General features: G+C 50.6%; 1 protein-coding gene across 1 annotated transcript in view; it reads right to left on the bottom strand.

Annotated features, from left to right (window-relative positions):
- Window positions 1-440: 440 nt before the first annotated feature.
- The window catches only part of CDRT4 (CMT1A duplicated region transcript 4), a 39,274-nt gene continuing 21,455 nt past the window's right edge, over window positions 441-18,259 (bottom strand). Inside the window, exons 4-6 of the mRNA XM_055579634.1 lie at window positions 3,165-3,228; window positions 2,900-2,974; window positions 441-958 (exon numbers count right to left, since the gene is read on the bottom strand). Of these exons, the coding sequence (XP_055435609.1) occupies window positions 504-958; window positions 2,900-2,974; window positions 3,165-3,228 (594 nt within the window). The 3' untranslated portion in view covers window positions 441-503. The remainder of the gene's footprint in view (window positions 959-2,899; window positions 2,975-3,164; window positions 3,229-18,259) is intronic.

Raw genomic sequence — 18,259 nt, 5'->3', positions numbered from 1 at the left:
AGGACACCAGCATCTGCTGAGAAGCATTCGTTAGCCCACCTCAGGAATCAGAGATCAGCCCACCTGCCCGTCACCAAGCGTCTAACTTAATATATTTGCATCTTCCCTGGGTGCATGCCCCAGGCTGCTTCCTGCAGGTGCCTCTCCATCCACGGCCTCTGAACCCTCTTCTTGCCTTTTCAGTGGCCTGCTTAGGGATTCTTTCTATTAATAGAAAGAATCTCTGGTGTGGTTTCTGTCTGCTGCCTGGACCAGAACTGATTCATCCCCAGCTGGGTCCTAAGCATCTACACCAGGAACTGGAGCCTGGTATTCCCAGGCCTACTTAATTGCACTGCCAGAGGGAGCGCACCCGCCCACCCATGGCCCCCATCCCGTGGGGTTGATCTCAGCCAAACTCTGCACCAGCAGGGGCGAGTTCCAATGCAAGGGCTGCCACACAATGTGTGGCAAACGGCGCTTAATTGCCATACAAGCTCGGGGGTCGGCTGCGGGGACTCTGGCTAGAGGCAAAACATTTCCGAAGGCCGCCCGGCCGTGTAAGGGAGCGTCCTCATGGTGGGTGCCCGGGCAAAGATGATCTTGTTGTAGCTGGCGGTGGGACTTGCCCTGGAGTCCAAGTGCAGGTGGAGGGGCTCTGGGACCCTCGAGGGCCCCATGGCCGACATGGTGAGGGGGCCCCACACAGACAGCATGGTTTCGGACCTCAGGTCCTTGAAGGTGGCAGTGCCCGAGGACTTGGAGGACTTCCTCCTCTTTAGCTGGATGAGGCTGGCTGGCTTGCTCTGCTTGCCCACCCGCCGACTCTCCTCCACCGTTTGCAAGCACTCCAGCTCTCTGGCCTTGCTCTTCTCCATGAGTCTCTTCACCATCGGGGAGGTGTATGTGACATAGGCCGGCCACGGGTCGTGTTTCTCAAGCAGATTCACTGGGAGCCCGATGTTCTCAGTGAGTTCTACTGGCAAAAAGAAACACAGGCAATTTAGAGGCACTCACGGCAATGGTTCCATTCTTTAGGGGTCAGAGGAATCAGAGTTTGGATTTCTCCCCATCAGGCATGATAGCCCTTCCACCCCCTGTATTCAGTGGGAATAAAATGGTGCGCTTGAACTCAAATCTAATGGGCTCACACATCCATAAACTTCTCACTCTAGCTGCTGGTCAGAAGTTTTGGGTGTCTGAGGTGGGGGGAACTTTACTGGAAAATCTGTAAAGTTGGGAGACAGAATGACACTCCACGGAGTATATTAATTAAGGAAAACAAGAGTGGGACCTTGGAGTCCAATAGGCTTGGTTTCAAATTTTTGCATACATCAAATTGTTTAACCTATAAAGCTGTGTCATTTCACCAGTAAAAATGGTTACCATAAGGCTATAGGAAGGATGAAATAAAGTAATATAAGTCAAGGACTTGTAACAGTGTAGCTCAGGAGTTGAAAGCATGGGCTTTGCATTTGGACTGCTGCTGCTACTGCTGCTAAGTCGCTTCAGTCATGTCCGACTCTGCGACCCCATAGAGGGCAGCCTACCAGGCTCCCCGGTCCCTGGGATTCTCCAGGCAAGAACACTGGAGTGGGTTGCCATTTCCTTCTCCAGTGCAGGAAAGTGAAAAGTGAAAGTGAAGTCGCTCAGTCGTATCCTACTCTTTGCGACCCCATGGACTGCAGCCCACCAGGCTCCTCTGTCCATGGGATTTTCCAGGCAAGAGTACTGGAGTGGGGTGCCATTGCCTTCTCCATGCACTTGGACTATCTGAGTTCAAATTCATTCTCCACCCCGTCTTCTTATCTGTGAATCTCAAGCAAGTCTCTGACCCTCCTTAACTTCATCGGCTTTGTGTGCAAAGCAGTGATTAGAAAAAGACCAACCCCAAAGAGCTTTCTTGTGGATTAAAAGAAGCAATATATGTAAAGATTTTATTTAACACAGTACCTGGCATAGAGTAATCAGTGAACAGCAACTATGAACATCTTGGCTGAGTCTCACTGCCTTTTTCATTCAATCCTTGTTACACCTGATGATGGGCGTCATCTCCCTTTAAGAGAGGACAAGCCCACGGCTGTCCATCCTGCACAGCTAGCACATGGTGTGTTTGAACTCGAGTCTCACAGGCTCACACATACATAAGCTTTTCACTTTGGCTGCTGGCCAGAAGTTTTGGGTGTCTGGAGTGGGGGGAGCTTTACTGGAAAATCCACTCATTAGTTTGCCAAGCAGCCCATCGCTCTGTGAATACCAAGTCCTTCCAGGTCAGATCTTCTTTCTTTCCTTTGCAGCTTCACTTGGTCCAGAAGAAAGGCCTCCAAATGTCCCTCCCGCAGCTTCTCCTCCAGTGTTTCCTCAGGTGTTGCCTACTTGCCCTAATTTTATAGTCCTTTGGTCATTTTGATATGAGTTGGAGAGGCAGGGGACTTAAAAGGTTCATCTTGCCATCTCCAGCCTGAATTCAGTGAAAAGCACTATAACTCAAGAGAAGAGGCAGATTCTAAAGTGATTCTCAGGCTCCCTTGTGGGGAAACGAGAGCTCCTCAGAGACAGGGCCATGAGGAAGAGCATCATGGAAGGTTCCAGGTCCTGGCAAGGGTGTCACTGTGCCTGGGGGGAGACAGGATGCATGATGTCACCTCGATCTAGAAGAAGAGCATCCAAGCTTCCAGGCACAGATGTGACCACCCGTCCTTGCCTGCCCAAAGCAGACGCAAAACTCCAGGGTCCTGCGGGTTAGGGCAACCACTGTACAGGACAGAGATGAAACTACCCAGAGACCTGCCCCTTCTGTCTCTCCAACCCACCACATCCTCGCACCAGTGTGACAAGAGTGGCCACCTCAGTGTCTCCCCCGTCCCCACCACCCCCCAACCTCGGCCAACCCCGCCCGCTGCGAAGACCTGAGCTTTACCTTCTTCCATCTTCATCTTTCTTGCATCAAGCCTCTCCATGTTTACCAAATTCTTCACAGCAAAGGCCTGGATACCTTTGGAGAAAAACATTTGTAAGCCTGGACTCCCAACAGAGAGTCCTGAAAGAAAGCGACGAGCAGCCTCCCTGGGAGCCTGAGCTCAAGGGCCTCTGTCGTCTCAGAGACAAGGAGGAGCCTCCGGGAGCCGGAGAGAGGGGCTGAGCCCAGGGCATGCTGGAAGGGCAGGCCAGCTCCAGGCCTCCACCTTCTGACTGCCAGCTTTTGAGGACCCAGTGCGGGGCTGGCTTGGGGGCTGCATCAAGGCTGGACTAGGGAAAAGGTGAAGAAAGAAACGCCCCCACTTCAAAACCACGTCTTCTTCTCCACCAGAGCCCAAGTGAGCACGTTACTGCTGTTGGGCGGAATACCTCTCCCCGGCAGCACCCTTGGCCTGCTATCAGGAGAAGGGGCAGCAGAGATGGGCAGCTGCCTGGAGTCAACCTCAGGCCCGCAGGCAGAGGCTGCAATAAGGCTGCCTTCCTGCCCAACATGACCATGTGTATGTGGAAATCCGATGGTAATTGCAGTCTAGGGACTCTCGAACCTGAGGGTCCATCGCCTGGAGGGTTGTTAAAACATCCCTGGGCCCAGATCCAGAGCCACAACTCAAATCTTCAGCAAGGAAGATTGGTGAGGTTTTATTATTAACCACTTAGCAACCTTTTCCGGAGAAGGCAATGGCACCCCACTCCAGTACTCCTGCCTGGAAAATCCCACGGACAGAGGAGCCTGGAAGGCTGCAGTCCATGGGGTAGCTGAGGGTCGGACACGACTGAGCGACTTCACTTTCACTTTTCACTTTCATGCATTGGAGAAGGAAATGGCGACAGTGTTCTTGCCTGGAGAATCCCAGGGACGGGGGAGCCTGGTGGGCTGCCATCTATGGGGTCGCACAGAGTCGGACACGACTGAAGTGACTTAGCAGCAGCAGCAGCAGCAACCTTTTCAGCTCCTTTCTACTTCCAAGCCCCAGAAATGCACATCGGGGAATGGATGACTTTATAGATTCATTCCTTGAGCATTGGGAAGGCCCAGGGAACATGCCCACTGCCTCCTGTCAACACCCAGGGACTAAGAATTTGAGTGGCTCTGAACAAGCTTGAGGGTGAATCTGGAGCTGTGTCCAGGAGACCCTGCTTTGAGAACCATGGGTCCAGGGCAGTGCCACTCCATGGGAACCCTGGCGGGTGGGGCTGGGAAAACACAGCAACAGGGTCCCGCACCAGGGATGCAGGATCTGCCACCTGCTCTGGGGGCCTGAGAATGTGCATGTCTAAGTCATGCCCAGGTGCCGCTGCCAGTGTGAGGACCTACTCTTAGTGGTCCTGTTAGAGGATGAATGACAATTCTAAATCTTTCAGCTGCAACATACACGAGGCTTGGCTTGTGCAGGTAGGAAACGCCCCTCAGGTGAGCAATTCCAAGACTGTCTGCCCCTTTTCCCTCCCCATTGAGGAGCCACTGGGGAAGGCAGGGAAGGGAGCTCTTGACAGGGCCACCATCAACCCTACTGTAGTTATAAAGTAAATCATGTCCAAGGTCAGAGCTTTATTATGACATGCCTCACAGCCAAAAAAAATAAAAAATAGAAAAATAAAACAGAAGCAATACTGCAGCAAATTCAATAAAGACTTTTTAAAAATTCCACATCAAAATAAAAATCTTAAAAAAATATATAAATTAAGGGCTCTGGAGCATTCCCACCACCACCTGCTAATACTGGGATTAGGAAGAGTAAAGAACCAGTGTCTCAAAGTGGGGGCTAAGGATGGTGCTTTCATGCAGAACTGGTTCACACTCTGTCCATGACCACCAGTTGCATTCTTATTTCAGGAAACCATCCTGCAAAAGGATTTTGTGGGTTCCAGGCAAAACTGATGAATCAGTGGGTACAAATCCACCCCGAACACTCAGATTGTTTGCCCCACAGACACTGTGAAAATGGTGATGTATACACACCCCTGATGGGCAGGACAGTGTCTTAATCCAGTGTTTCCCAAGCTGTGCCCCACAGAATGCAAAAGAAAAAGTGAAAAAAGTGAAAGTGTTAGTCACTCAGTCATGTCCGACTCTTTGTGACCCTAAGGACTGTAGCCTGCCAGGCTCCTGTGTGCATGGGATTTCCCAGGCAAGAACAGGGTTTCTCCAGGCAAGAATACTGGAGTGGTTGCCATGCCCTCCTCCAGGGGATCTTCCTGACCCAGGGATCGAACCCACATCTCTATGTCTCCTGCATTGGCAGGTGGGTTCTTTACCACTAGCACCACCTGGGAAAGGCCAAGCCAAATGGAGGGCTCAGTGCTCCCTGGAAAGTAGACCCGCTCCCTTCCTTCTGCTTGGCCTGCCCCCTGCTCTGCTTCAGCCTGCAGGCATCTTGTCTTGCTTGCATCTCATCTCCCTCTTCTCCCTGAGCCATCTGAGGAGTTTGTCTGATCCCCCTCGGCCCCCCACCCCCACCCCACCCCCCACAGATGGAGAACCTTATTTTCCCCAGCAGGAAGCTGGTGCAGAGTTTCTTTCCACCTCTGCACTTACCCTTCTCAACCTCCGGTCTCCTCCCTGGCCTGCCCGTTTCCTTGTCTGCCTTCTGGTTACTCTGCATTTATTTTGGGCTGAAGAGGAAGCTTCCACTTAGGACAGAAGTGTCCTGGGAGTCTTATCTCTAAGACCTGAACCAGCCTGGTACCACGTGGTGTTCCCATGCTGACCTTCATCCTGAGCGGACCCTCATCTTATAGGCTGGGAACACTCTCTGACGCCCCGCACTTCAGACCTAGGGAAGCTCTGGGCCCCCCAACAGACTTACCATGAGCCAACCGCCCACTTACCAAGACTCCCTCCACCTCTTCATGCTGCCCCATCCTCCACCCAACACTATGGAGCTGACAGGCTCCAGGGGGCATCCAGGAGATCCTGATATGATACTGGGAAGCCCTGAGAATTCCAGAGCTAAGACAGAGGGGACAGGGGTGGGGAGGGGAAAACTGGCCTCCCCTCCCCACTCCCTATGAGACAACTTGCTGGCCACCTTCTCAACCTCAAACACACGCCTACTCCAAGAGAGGAGAAACAAGCCCATCACTGAGCTCTGCTAAAAAGCCTATTTGTACACGATGGGCAGCTTTGGTAGCTGTCAGCTGGTCCTGATCGAGACCATGCCTCTTTCCAGGACAGGGGATGAGGGGGGTGGGCACCACCCTGGGGCAGGAGGCAAGAGTCTCATCGAAGTGCCCATCTTCTGACACAGGCCTGGCATCACTGACTCATCACAGTGGCAGGAGGGAGAAGGGGGGCACGCTGCTTCTTGAAGACACTTCTGCACATCCATGTTCTCTAATGATTACACGTGGACTTTGAGGGACACCAGAAGTGGAAGCAGAGTTGAAGTGCCCACTGCCACGCACAGCCATTCATGCACAGGTGCAGGTGTTCACCAAATCCATCCTGAGCCCCAAACACAGCACTTCTAAGAGGTGTGGGTCCCACCCTCCCCGAGAACCCACAGTGGATTCTCCATGTTCATCTCTTGCTTTCAGGGGGTGAGGGGGAAGGGGTCTATCCTTCGCAGTGCCAAGGGTCCACAAAGCATGTTTGTCTCCCATGCCCATAACACATCAAACACAACCGGCCCACGTCATCCGAGTCATCAAAAATAAAAGAAGAGAAGTTCCTGCAGAGACCAGAAGCAGTCCCCTCAGCCACTCTGCAGATGGGGGTGGGGGGGGGGTCCACTGTCACCATGCACAAGGCCTGGAGCTTCGGTTCAAGGAACACCCGGCCCATTGAGGAGCCAGACCACAAGCTTCCCAACTAAACCCAGGTCAGGATGGGAAAGCACGAAACAGGTTCAAGAAGAGAAGATGGTTGTGCTGAGTCCTGATGGACTGGCGGGTGGCAGTGAGTCCTGAGGAGTTCAAGTCCTGAGTGAAGTGCGTCTCTACTCGGGCCCACCTTCCTCTCTGGGTGCAGCTCACACAGGCTGCAGGGTTTCTGCCTATGAACCATGATGCTGAATTGGCAGAATAAACATTTGACAGATGTGCTGCAGGAAGCAGAACTGAGCCTTGGGTAAAACTACAAATCTAAATTTCATATTTATCTGAGGACTGTTCCATGATAAATAGTAAAATTCCCAATTTAAATGTAATATGAAGACTCATTCAGCAAACAGCACCCGTGGCCATACTGTCTAGAGATCAAGGTTCAAATTTTTAAATAAAATTTCCAAAATGAGCCAAACAGGCACAATCAGAGGAACACTGTTCAACCTTTTCCTTCCGTGGATGTTTTCGGTAGCCGGGTACACCGACAGGCAAGACGGCTAGGAAAGATGAAAAGACAGGCAGCAGGAACCAGCCCTGCCTTCGTACTCAGGAAATCAGACATGAAAGGCACGAAGCAGTGTATGCCCAGGGACCTTCTCTCTGCCTGACAGCTGGCTCAGGAGTAAAGGGACCATGAAAACATGTGGCTTTGCAGAGTGTAATCAATCAGGGAGAGGAAGCCCTGCTCCACTGGAACAATGGGAGGACAGACTGGCATCTCCAGGGTGGCCGCAATCAGTGGGCCCCACCACCCGATTCTACAGTGCTCAAAGCACCAGGAACCCAGGGTTTGCTTTAAAGATGGTGACTTGCTAACAGCTAACATTGATTACCCTTCAAGTCAGGGACCAGGAGACCAGAGAGTGAAAGAGAGAAATCAAATTTCATTTCATCCTTAATGAACACTGTGAATTTTCAACCTGGCATATATTACTTACATTTAACATATCTTTAAGAAAAAAATAATAAATATCAAGCAAATCCTAGAAATAATGCTTTCTTTTTCAAAAGTTAATATTTTAGATAATAATGATGAGCAAAATTTTATATATCCTTATACAATATTAATTTGATTTTTTTGCCTGTTTACCTGTATATTTTTCATAATTGGAAGATTTTTATAAGGCCATGTTTTACCTGATTTTTTTTTAACTTCACTTTAATCATATTAAAAGGATAAAATATGAGGAGGCTTCCCTCATAGCTCAGTTGGTAAAGAATCTGCCTGCAATGCAGGAGGCCCTGGTTCGATTCCTGGGTTGGGAAGGTCTCCTGGAGAAGGAAATGGCAACCCACTCCAGTTGTCTGGAAAATCCCATGGATGGAGGAGCCTGATAGGCTACAGTCCATGGGGTCATGAGGAGCAGGACACAACTGAGCAACTTCACTTAATCATATTAAAATCCCTATCTTGTTTTGTTTTTAAAGAAAAATGGTGACTGCATTTGAGACTCTGCCTGGAAGCAAAGAGCTAATGTGGCCACCTTCTTCAGAGGTCAGTTATCCCAACATACACATAACCTATGGGCTTCCCTGGTTGCACAGTGGTAAAGAATCTGCCTGCCAATGCAGGAGAGAGGGGTTCGATCCCTGGGTCAGGAAGATCCCTTGGAGAAGGAACTGGAAACCCACCCCAGTATTCTTGCCTGGGAAATTCCATGGACAGAGGAGCCTGATGAGTTACAGTCCCTAGGGTCTCAAAGAGTCATATATGACTGATCAACTACACAGCATATACATATACATACACATATACATGCATGCGTGCCAAATCGCTTCAGTCGTGTTCGACTTTTTGCAACCCCATAGACCGTAGTCCACCAGGCTCCCTGTCCACGGGATTCTCCAGGCAAGAATACTGGAGTGGGTTGCCATGCCCTTCTCCAGGGGATCTTCCTGACCCAGGAATCGAACTTGCATCTCTTACGTCTCCTGCAAAGCAGCAGAGTGAGGGAGGAGGATATGCCACTAGTGGCACCTGGGAAGCCCTGCCCAGAAATGAGCCCAAGACCCTGGCTTGAAGCCAGCAAGTCCAGGCTTCAGGCTTCACTGAAACCCTGTCTCACACAGAAAACCACAGGGCCCAAACAGACTGAATTCCAACCCCGCTTTTCCTCGGAAGCCGCGTTTCCTTTCCTGTCTGGTCCAGCACGCGCTCCGTCCCCTGCATGCCCACCATACACAGGGATGCTGCTGCTGCTAGATGCGGCCCCGGGCGGCCTCCCATCTGCTCTTAGAGGATGGAGTGGCCTTTTCTTCCCTCCAAACGATGATAAGTTCAGACACCCCTTCATCTCTCCTTCCAGGACTGTTTTGACTCTTCTTTTGGGAGGCCGATCAGCACCCCCAGCGGCCTTATACCTGCTCTAACCTCTTCTCTCAAGTGTCTTATCTGTGCCTGGTCTACCAGGGCCCTTTGTCCCATTGTGCATGACTTGGTATTGGGGTCTCTCTCCCCAGGTTTGCTCACCTCGCTCTGACCGTCTCTGGTTTCTGTTTCTCCAGCATGCAAGCTTCTGAAAGTCTCTGGTGTGGCTCATTTCAAGAGGTTTCTGAAAAATACAGAATGAGGAAGGTAAACTGGTAAAATACACTATCATGTAACTACCATGGATGCTCTAGGGGAAACGGACAGCTGAATATGCAGGAAAACTGTTGCCTGCAGTTAAAAGAGAAAATAGCAAAGATTGAGTACCCAAAGATCAAGAAAGGGGTCTTTGAAATTGGAGAGAAAAACTGAGTTACTCATTTTAAACGAATTTTTCTAGGCACTGATATACAAACAGTCCACAGCGACCCATTACCATATAGGAAATATGTGCGGGTCATGTGCCAGGAAGTTCTGAGGATCTGACAAAAGGAGTTTTTGTTGAGTCAGAAATCCAATTCAACAAGGGTTTTAATGTGTCTCTCCTTGGCACAGTGGAGGGGTGCACGGAGCACTTTTACTCTCCGGAAACGGGCCCTCCACAGTATGTGTTGGGGAGACATCCTCTCCTGACAGAGGCCCAACCTTCCAGACCCACCCTCGTGCAGCCCTGCATGAGAACCAGCTCTCTCCTCAGTGCTCCCACAGTGTTTCTGTGATCTAACTGTGTTTGTATTTCAACAACTCCAAGAGGCAACATACGAGAATGTGCCTAACGGGACAAAGATACATATGAAGCAGTTGTATGGAGTAAAGTATACAATTAAGGGGCTTCCCTGGTAGCTCAGTTGGTAAAGAATCTGCCTGCGATGCAGGAGACTCTGGTTCGACCCCTGGGTCGGGAAGATTCCCTGAAGAAGGGATAGGCTACCCACTCCAGTATTCATGGGCTTCCCTGGTGGTCCAGACGGTAAAGAATCTGCCTGCAATGCGGGAGACCTGGGTTTGATCCCTGGGTTGGCAAGATCCCCTGGAGGAGGGCATGGCAACACACTCTAGTACTCTTTCCTGGAGAATCCGCATGGACAGGAGTCTCTCAGACTACAGTTCATGGGGTCACAAAGAGTCAGACCTGACTGAGTGACTAAGCACAACACAGCATGTACAATTAAGAGCATGAGGGCAGGACAGGACGGCTGCTGCCCAGCTGTGTGACCTGCAGTGGGATCCTTAAACTTCCTGAGGCTCGATGACCTCGTCTGTAAACTAGGGGCAGTAACAGGATTTCTCTGGCTTTGACGGCTCTGTCGTGAGGTACATTATGTGAAGCAGGTGGGAGCCCAGGTTGGACCGCCCTCACCCTCCTTGGGTGACTGTCATGCAGGACTATGACATCCAGGAAGAGGCTGGAGCAGGGGGAGATGAAAGGATGGGCTACGGGAGGGGGGGCACACTTCTGTCCCCAAGTCCCACCCATCCCCCACATCAATGCCACTCTCAGTTCCCAGCAGCCCTGTTTATATCATCTGCTTGTAGAAACGACACCCTCTGGAGGTGACCTGAGCCCAGCAGGTCTGAGGCATCCCAGGCAATCTGCAGCCACTCGAGTCCAAATGTACAGATATGCGCACGGCCCTGATCCCCAAGGTGAAGGGGGGGTTCTATTATCTACACACACACGTGCGCATGCACACGTGCACACACATGCCCCGTGCAACTCCCCGATGTTCCCAGGCATGCGTCTGGCAAACCCTCAGCTTCAACACCCCTGGTCCCAGCTGACCCCGTTTCTCTTCTCCTCAGGCCACTGCAGCTCCAGCCTGCGATGACTTCACGAGCAAACCGGGCCAAAAAGTCTCGCCAGATTCCTGCTGGAAACAATCTGGAGACTTGGGTATGTGAGCAGCTTAAAGGGGACGTGGGCTGGAGGAGAGTTCTGAGACCCAGCTCTGCATCTTTGGTCCAGTCTTGAGTAGGTTACTCGATCCTTCCAAATTTCAGTTTCTCCATGAGAAACACCCTGTCCCATGGATGTTACTCCAATCCAGTTGATTCAGGGAGAAGGATGTCATGATCAGTAAGTTCTAAACTGTCTGCTTTTGTAGAGAGGATCAGGAAGCCTGAACTAATGGCATGAACTTACCTCTCTGATGTGTGACTGGGGCGCGTGTGGGTAGCAAGATGATGACGTAACATGGGCACCCAAGACAAGAACTAGATGAATTCCAGAGAGAGCAGAGGGTGGAGGTGGGACAAGAGGAGAGAGTGGAGGGCAAGTGTAACCAGTTCAGGAGCTCAGAATCACCAGCCCCGGGTGGTCTTCAGAACATTGTGTCTTACTCTCTGGTGACCGCAGAACTCGTTTATCTCTCCCCTCACAGCCACGGGCTTATCAGAACCACCAGGGTTCCAGGGCCCACAGGCTGAACAGACTGAACAGAACTGGGCCCAGAAGCCTTGGCAGGCAGCCTCCCAGAAGGCCCCCAAAGATCCTCTGCCCACCAGAACTAACATCCTCTGAAACCCACCCCCCACCAATATCTAATGTCTCCTTTCTAACAGATAGAATGTGATCAAAGTGATGGGACATTACATGGCGATTAGGTTACACAGAAACCTTAGCTTCCTTCTTGAACTCACTCTCTGTCTCTGTCTTTGTCTGTCTCTCTTTGTCTCTGTACGTCAGAGGGAAACCCTATTATAAGCCACCCTAGGGGGAAGCTAATGGCCAGGGATATTTCTAGCCAGCAAGGAACGGAGGCCCTTAGTTTCACAACCTGTGAGGAACTTGATCTTGCCAATAACCATGCGAGTGAGCTCTGGCAGGGACCCTCCCCAGTTAGCCTCTTGGGTAGCAGCACAGCCCGAGCCAAAACCACAGCTGTCTCCCACAGAGAGGCCTGGAGACAGAGGCACAGTTAAGTCCCACTCAAATTCTCAACCCATGGAGACTGGGAGGTACATGTGTGTTTTAAGAAACTAAATTTGGGGGTATTTGTTACACAGCAAGAGGTAACTGATACAAGGCCCATATCAGACTTCCCAAGGAAGGATCCTACTCCTGATACTGAACAGAGACGTGGACTCTGCCAGCCGTGGGGGTAATTCCCCTACATGGTTCCTCCTTCCACTCTGCTCCCATCTCTGGGGAACAATGCAACTTCTGCTACAAGGGAGCATGTGTATGTAAAGAATTCATGGCTATCAAACACCACAGAAACGAGGCCATCGTCTAACAAAGCCAGTTTGGACAAGGCCATCTTGATGCTGCAGACACTGTGGCTGGAGGGGTAAAGGCAGAGAGGGGACAGGGAGGGGTGGAAAGGGGTGGAGGTGGGGCTCAGAGATGATGCCAGGGTGCTTTCTTCACATGTTCCTTGAGAGGTTCAGAAAGCTGTAGCTTTAGTGGTTTAAGACCAAGTAAAAATGACTTTGGCATCAAAATGGCTTTGTGAAAGCAGCCAGATTATAAAGTCAAGTTCTATCATGCAATTATTTTACGCATACACCCCCTCTACAACATAAATGCTGTTTGGGCTCTGGATCTGGGTGGCTGGCCAGCCACCTTTCTCTCCTGCTGTGTGTACATGAGTGCATGTGTGCAGTTGCACATGCACACACATACACAAACCATGAAAGGGATTCAGAAGTAGGTTTTCAGGGTCTGAGAGCACAGGATAAGAAAACTGGGGGTTTCAAGGCCCCCATCTGCCCCCTGCCTGATGTGGATCTAGGCTGTTCCTATCCAAAAGGCTGAAGGGCACCTGCCCCCAGGGCTGAGGCTTCACCCAGGACCCCACAGAGAGCAAATCATCACCGAGAAAAAACCAGGAACCAGGTTATTGTGTTCAAGGGAAGGGTGCCTTTATCTTTGAATTGATCCCACTGGTTTCCCAAAGATCTCTATATCGTTAATAAAGAGAAGAGGGTCTCAGTGGCCCCGTTGTGTAATCATCCTGCTAAAGGACATCCTATTAAAGGACAGCAACAGTCACAGATCATCACAGGCACCGAACAGCATGGTTCTGAGACCCAACCAGCTATGTTGGGGTCTTTCTGGTCCAACAGTCTAGCCCTCATGTCACTAGATTTCTCTGTGAAAATAGGGTTGTTGTTTTTTTTCCTCTCTGTCTCTCCAGCTCTGACCTCCTCCCCACACAGCAGCCCAGGACCCAGGATGCACGCCAGCTTCCCAGCACCCCACCAAATGAGTTCCATGTGAGCCCAACTTCTGAGTTTATCGCAACCAAGAAAGCGCAGCAAGCCCTGACCTTCAGCACTCGGCCCCCTTTCTGCTGGGTTCCAGAAGAGAAAGCTCACTTTGCCCTCTAGGGTGGGAAATGTGAAAGGCAGGGTGCAGAGCTGGGGTGACCCCCCCCCACCACCACCACCACCAAACAGCCAGCAGTCTTTCCATCCACCCATGGAAATTCTAGACGCACGAGGTACAGGAACCGACCCTGAGTTCCCACCCTTGCCAACTGCCGTAAACCTGTTTCTCTCCCGTTGGAGTTACGATGTGGAGCCAGAAATCTGGAAGAATTTACCGCCCAGTCAGTACAGACAGAGGAAAACATTGTTCGGAATAAACACTGGGATCCCTCCCTCAGCATCCAGGAATGTGGAGCCGGCGGGGTGGAGATCAGCAGCTTCTCAGCACGGCCCTCCTGGGCCACGGCGGGAGGGCCGGCCGAGGCTGCAGTCCAGCCCAGAGCCCAGGCCTGGGGCTTCCCCCTTCCCTCCCTCGATCCTGGCCTTGGCTCCAGAAACCCTGTTTCTGGGCAGGACCCTGCCCACCTGCAGAGGCCGCGCCTCCCTGTCCTTGGGAGGGGCCAGAAGGGGCAAAGGGACCCAGAGGGGCTCATAGGCTCTGTCTAGGACTTTCCACTTCCTTCGACTGCACCGCCCATGAAAGAGTGGCTTCTCCTGGAGGAAGAAAGGAGGCTCTGTATATGCAGCGGGGACGCAGTGCCTGCAACCAGGAGCCGTGAGGGCCGGGCTCGCTGTGACCGCCAGCATCTACCTGGCTTTGAAGGAGTCATGGGCCCGGCCCCACCCCATGTTCTCCAGCCCTGGGGTGGGGAGACGAGGGGCTGGCTTTTCCTGGGGCTATGTGGGGATCCCAGGAAGGTGTCTTTGGGTCACGGCGTCCCTCTGCCTAAAGTTCCCCTGCCAACAGGTAGGCCTGACCGGAACTGTTGACAGTTTCTGACAGTCACAGTTCAGGAGGAACTCTGCAAGTCAGGAAGGCCTCAAGGAGACGGTGCAGACAGAGCCCGAGGATGGCTGCTTTGCCCCAGGACCTCCAGCGGGGCTGCCAGGCAGGTTAGGGGCAGCAACAGAGGTGCATGGCCACCCTGTGGGCCCTGACCCTCACCATGGCTCTCACCCCATCCTCAGCCCCAAAGGATGCACAGAGGGCATATTTAAGTGGACTTATTGATGCCTCCCACTGGGCTTCCCATGTGGCACTAGTGGTAAAGAAACTGCCTGCCAATTCAGGAGACGTAAGAGACTCAGGTTCAATCCCTGGGTCAGGAAGATCCCTTGGAGGAGGGCATGGCAACCAGTATTCTTTCCTGGGAAATCCCACGGACAGAGGAGCATGGCATACAGTCCACAGGGTCTCCAAGGGCTGGACATGACTGAGCACGCACACATTGATGACTCCCACTGGGACTTCCCTGCTCTCAGTGAGCGTATGACCCGGACTAGAGGTCACCAAGGTGATCCGGGGACCAGCCTCAGCATCACCTGGCTGCTTGTTGGCAATGCTTTTCCTCTGGTCCACCCAGGCCTGCTGCATCGGAAACTCTGGCATGGGGCCGGAACCTGAGTTCAACAAGCCTGCCAGGTGATGCCGGTTCACAGGAGAGCTGTCCTCTGCCATCTCCCCACCGGATAGCAGAGAAAGGCTGAGAGGTTCATGTTGGCTTCCAAGAAGTCACAGAAATGGTGTGTGAATGTCGCCTGGACTAAGAACTGCTGTGCCAAACTCTGGTGTCAGTGGAAATTTTTGACTCCAGCTTCAGAAACACTTTTTCCACCTCAGTGTGGTCACCCTTGACGGGTGGTTTCTAAAACTTTACTTTGAAGCCAAGGGGTGGGCAAGAAAACGGCGAGATTTCTTGGCTCTTGCAGCAGCTGCCAGCCCTGGGCGCATCACAGCTCTGCCTGGAGGCCCTGCTGTTGCCAGGGCTCCCTCCTCACCTAGTGCTTCAAGGGGCGACGAGGAGAGGATACAGCCAGACTCTGAGCGGATTTGTAAAGAAAAGTACTGACCGAGGAAGTAAAATCTCATTTGTCCCTTTGGCAAATGATGCTGAATATTCATTGCAAGGACTGATGCTGAAGCTGAAGCTCTAATACTTTGACCACCTGATGCAAAGAGCCCACTCGTTGGAAAAGACCCTGATGCTGGGAAAGATTGAAGGCAGGATGAGGAAAGGTGTGACAGAGAATGAGATGATTGGATGGCATCATCAACTCAATGGACATGAGTTTGAGCAAACTGTGGGAGATGGTAAAGGACAGGGAAGCCTGGCATGCTGCCGTTCATGGGGTCACAAAGAGTCAGACACAACTGAGCAACTGACCAACTGCACGTCACCAAACTCCATCTGTTCCATTTGGCTGTCCTGAACTGTATCCTCTACAATAACCTGGTGAACATTTCCTGTAAAGTAACGGTAAAACATTTCCTGAGTTCTGTGAGTTATTCTAGCAAATGAGCAAATCTGACGAAGGGGTGACGGGAACCCCCAAATGTATAGCCAGTGAGAAGTAGAGGAGGCCCTTGGGACTTGAATTGAAATGGGGGCAGTCTTGTGAGACTGAGCCCTCTACCTGATGCTCTCCGGGTAGACAGAAGCTGAATTGAATTCACGTGTAGGCACCCAGCTAGTGGTGGAGGAGGGGAGAATCAGCTGGTGTCAGAAGCTATACATTTGGTGTCAGAAAAAAGATGTCATGGACATGGACGTGTGAAGGCCACAGAGGCGTCAAGAAACTCAAGGACCAAATGAATCCGTTGACATTGACACTAGGAACGTGTATGAGGCTGATTCCATAAAATAATGGGGTGAAAGCCAGAACTGGGAGCGCTACAGAGTTCATGGGGGAGGCGGCTGTGGGGACAGGGATGGGAATAATGTAAATGGAGGCCCGGGAGGGCCAGCACTGCCGTCAGAGGGACCCACTTCATGCCATTCATTCCTTACCACTGTCCACCTATGACACGCTGTCCCCATTCTGTAAAGGGAGTAATGAGCCTCAGAAACACCAAGCAACTGTCTCAAAGCCCTGCAGTTGGCAAATGCTGAGGTTAGAATTCAAAAGCAAGTCAATTTGATTCTAAAACCTGCTTGTAACTAGCGGACAGTTGCCCCTTGGAGCTATAGGTGCTGAACCCGCATATTTGGGACCAACTGTAAGGGATGTGAGCATCTGTGGACTTTGATACCCTCAAAGGGTCCTGGAACAATCCCCCAAGGACACAGAGGGAAGATTCTGACTATATCTGTAGATACCCAAGTGAATCTACAAATAAACTATTAGAATTATCGAGTTTAACAAACTTGTTGGAGGCAAAGACAACATACTACTTCTAAATACCAGCCTGAAAAAAATGTCTGAAAAAGTTACTGTTTAAAATTACTTCAAAAATGCCAAAGTCAGTAAATAAATCCAACAAAATATGTGCAAGTCCTCTCTGCAGAAAATTATACATTATTAAAAAAACATGTTTCAGTTCAGTTCAGTCACATCTGACTCTTTGCGACCCCATGGACCACAGCACACCAGGCCTCCCTGCCCATCACCAACTCCCAAAGTTTACCCAAACTCATGTCCACCGAGTCAGTGATGTCATCCAACAATCTCATCTTCTGTGGTCCCCTTCTCCTCCTGACTTCAATCTTTCCCACCATCAGGGTCTTTTCAAATGAAGTCAGTTCTTCACATCAGGTGGCCAAAGTACTGGAGTTTCAGCTTTAGCATCAGTCCCTCCAATGAACACCCAGGACTGATCTCCTTTAGGATGGACTGGTTGGATCTCCTTGCAGTCCAAGAGACTCTCAAGAATCTTCTCCAACACCACAGTTCAAAAGCATCAATTCTTCAGCGCTCAGCTTTCTTCATAGTCCAACTCTCACATCCATACATGACCACTGGAAAAGCCATAGCCTTGACTAGATGGACTTTTGTTGGCAAAGTAATGTCTCTGCTTTTCAATATGCTATCTAGGTTGGTCATAACTTTCCTTCCAAGGAGTAAGCGTCTGTTAATTTCATGGCTGCAATCACCATCTGCAGTGATTTTGGAGCCCCAAAAAATAAAGTTAGCCACTGTTTCCCCATCTATTTGCCAGGAAGTGATGGGACCAGATGCCATGATCTTAGTTTTCTGAATGTTGAGCTTTAAGCCAACTTTTTCATTCTCCTTTTCATTTTTATCAAGAGGCTCTTTAGTTCTTCTTTACTTTCTGCCATAAGGGTGGTGTCATCTGCATATATGAGGTTATTGATATTTCTCCTGGCAATTTTGATTTTAGCTTTTGCTTCATCCAGCCCAGCATTTCGCATGATGTACTCTGCATATAAGTTAAATAACCAGGGTGACAATATACAGCCTTGACGTTCTCCTTTTCCTATTTGGAACCAGTCCGTCGTTCCATGTCCAATTCTAACTGTTGCTTCCTGACCTGCAAACAGATTTCTCAAGAGCCAGATCAAGTGGTCTGGTATTCCCATCTCTTTCAGAATTTTCCACAGTTTATTGTGATCCACACAGTCAAAGCCTTTGGCATAGTCAATAAAGCAGAAATAGATGTTTCTCTGGAATTCTCTTGCTTTTTCAATGATCCAGCAGATGTTGGCAATTTGAAGTCTGGTTCCTCTGCCTTTTCTAAAACCAGCTTGAATATCTGGAAGTTCACGGTTCAAGTACTATTAAAGCCTGGCTTGGAGAATTTTGAGCATTACTTTGCTAGCATGTGAGATGAGTGCAACTGTGAAGTAGTTTAAGCATTATTTGGCATTGCCTTTCTTTGGGATAGGAATGAAAACTGACCTATTCCAGTCCTATAGCCACTGCTGAGTTTTCCAAATT

This window comes from Bubalus kerabau, chromosome 4 (genome assembly GCF_029407905.1).
Source record: "Bubalus kerabau isolate K-KA32 ecotype Philippines breed swamp buffalo chromosome 4, PCC_UOA_SB_1v2, whole genome shotgun sequence".
Lineage (NCBI taxonomy): Eukaryota > Metazoa > Chordata > Mammalia > Artiodactyla > Bovidae > Bubalus > Bubalus kerabau.
The sequence above is the reverse complement of the archived record's forward strand: the minus strand, read 5'-3'. Positions and strand labels throughout refer to the sequence as shown.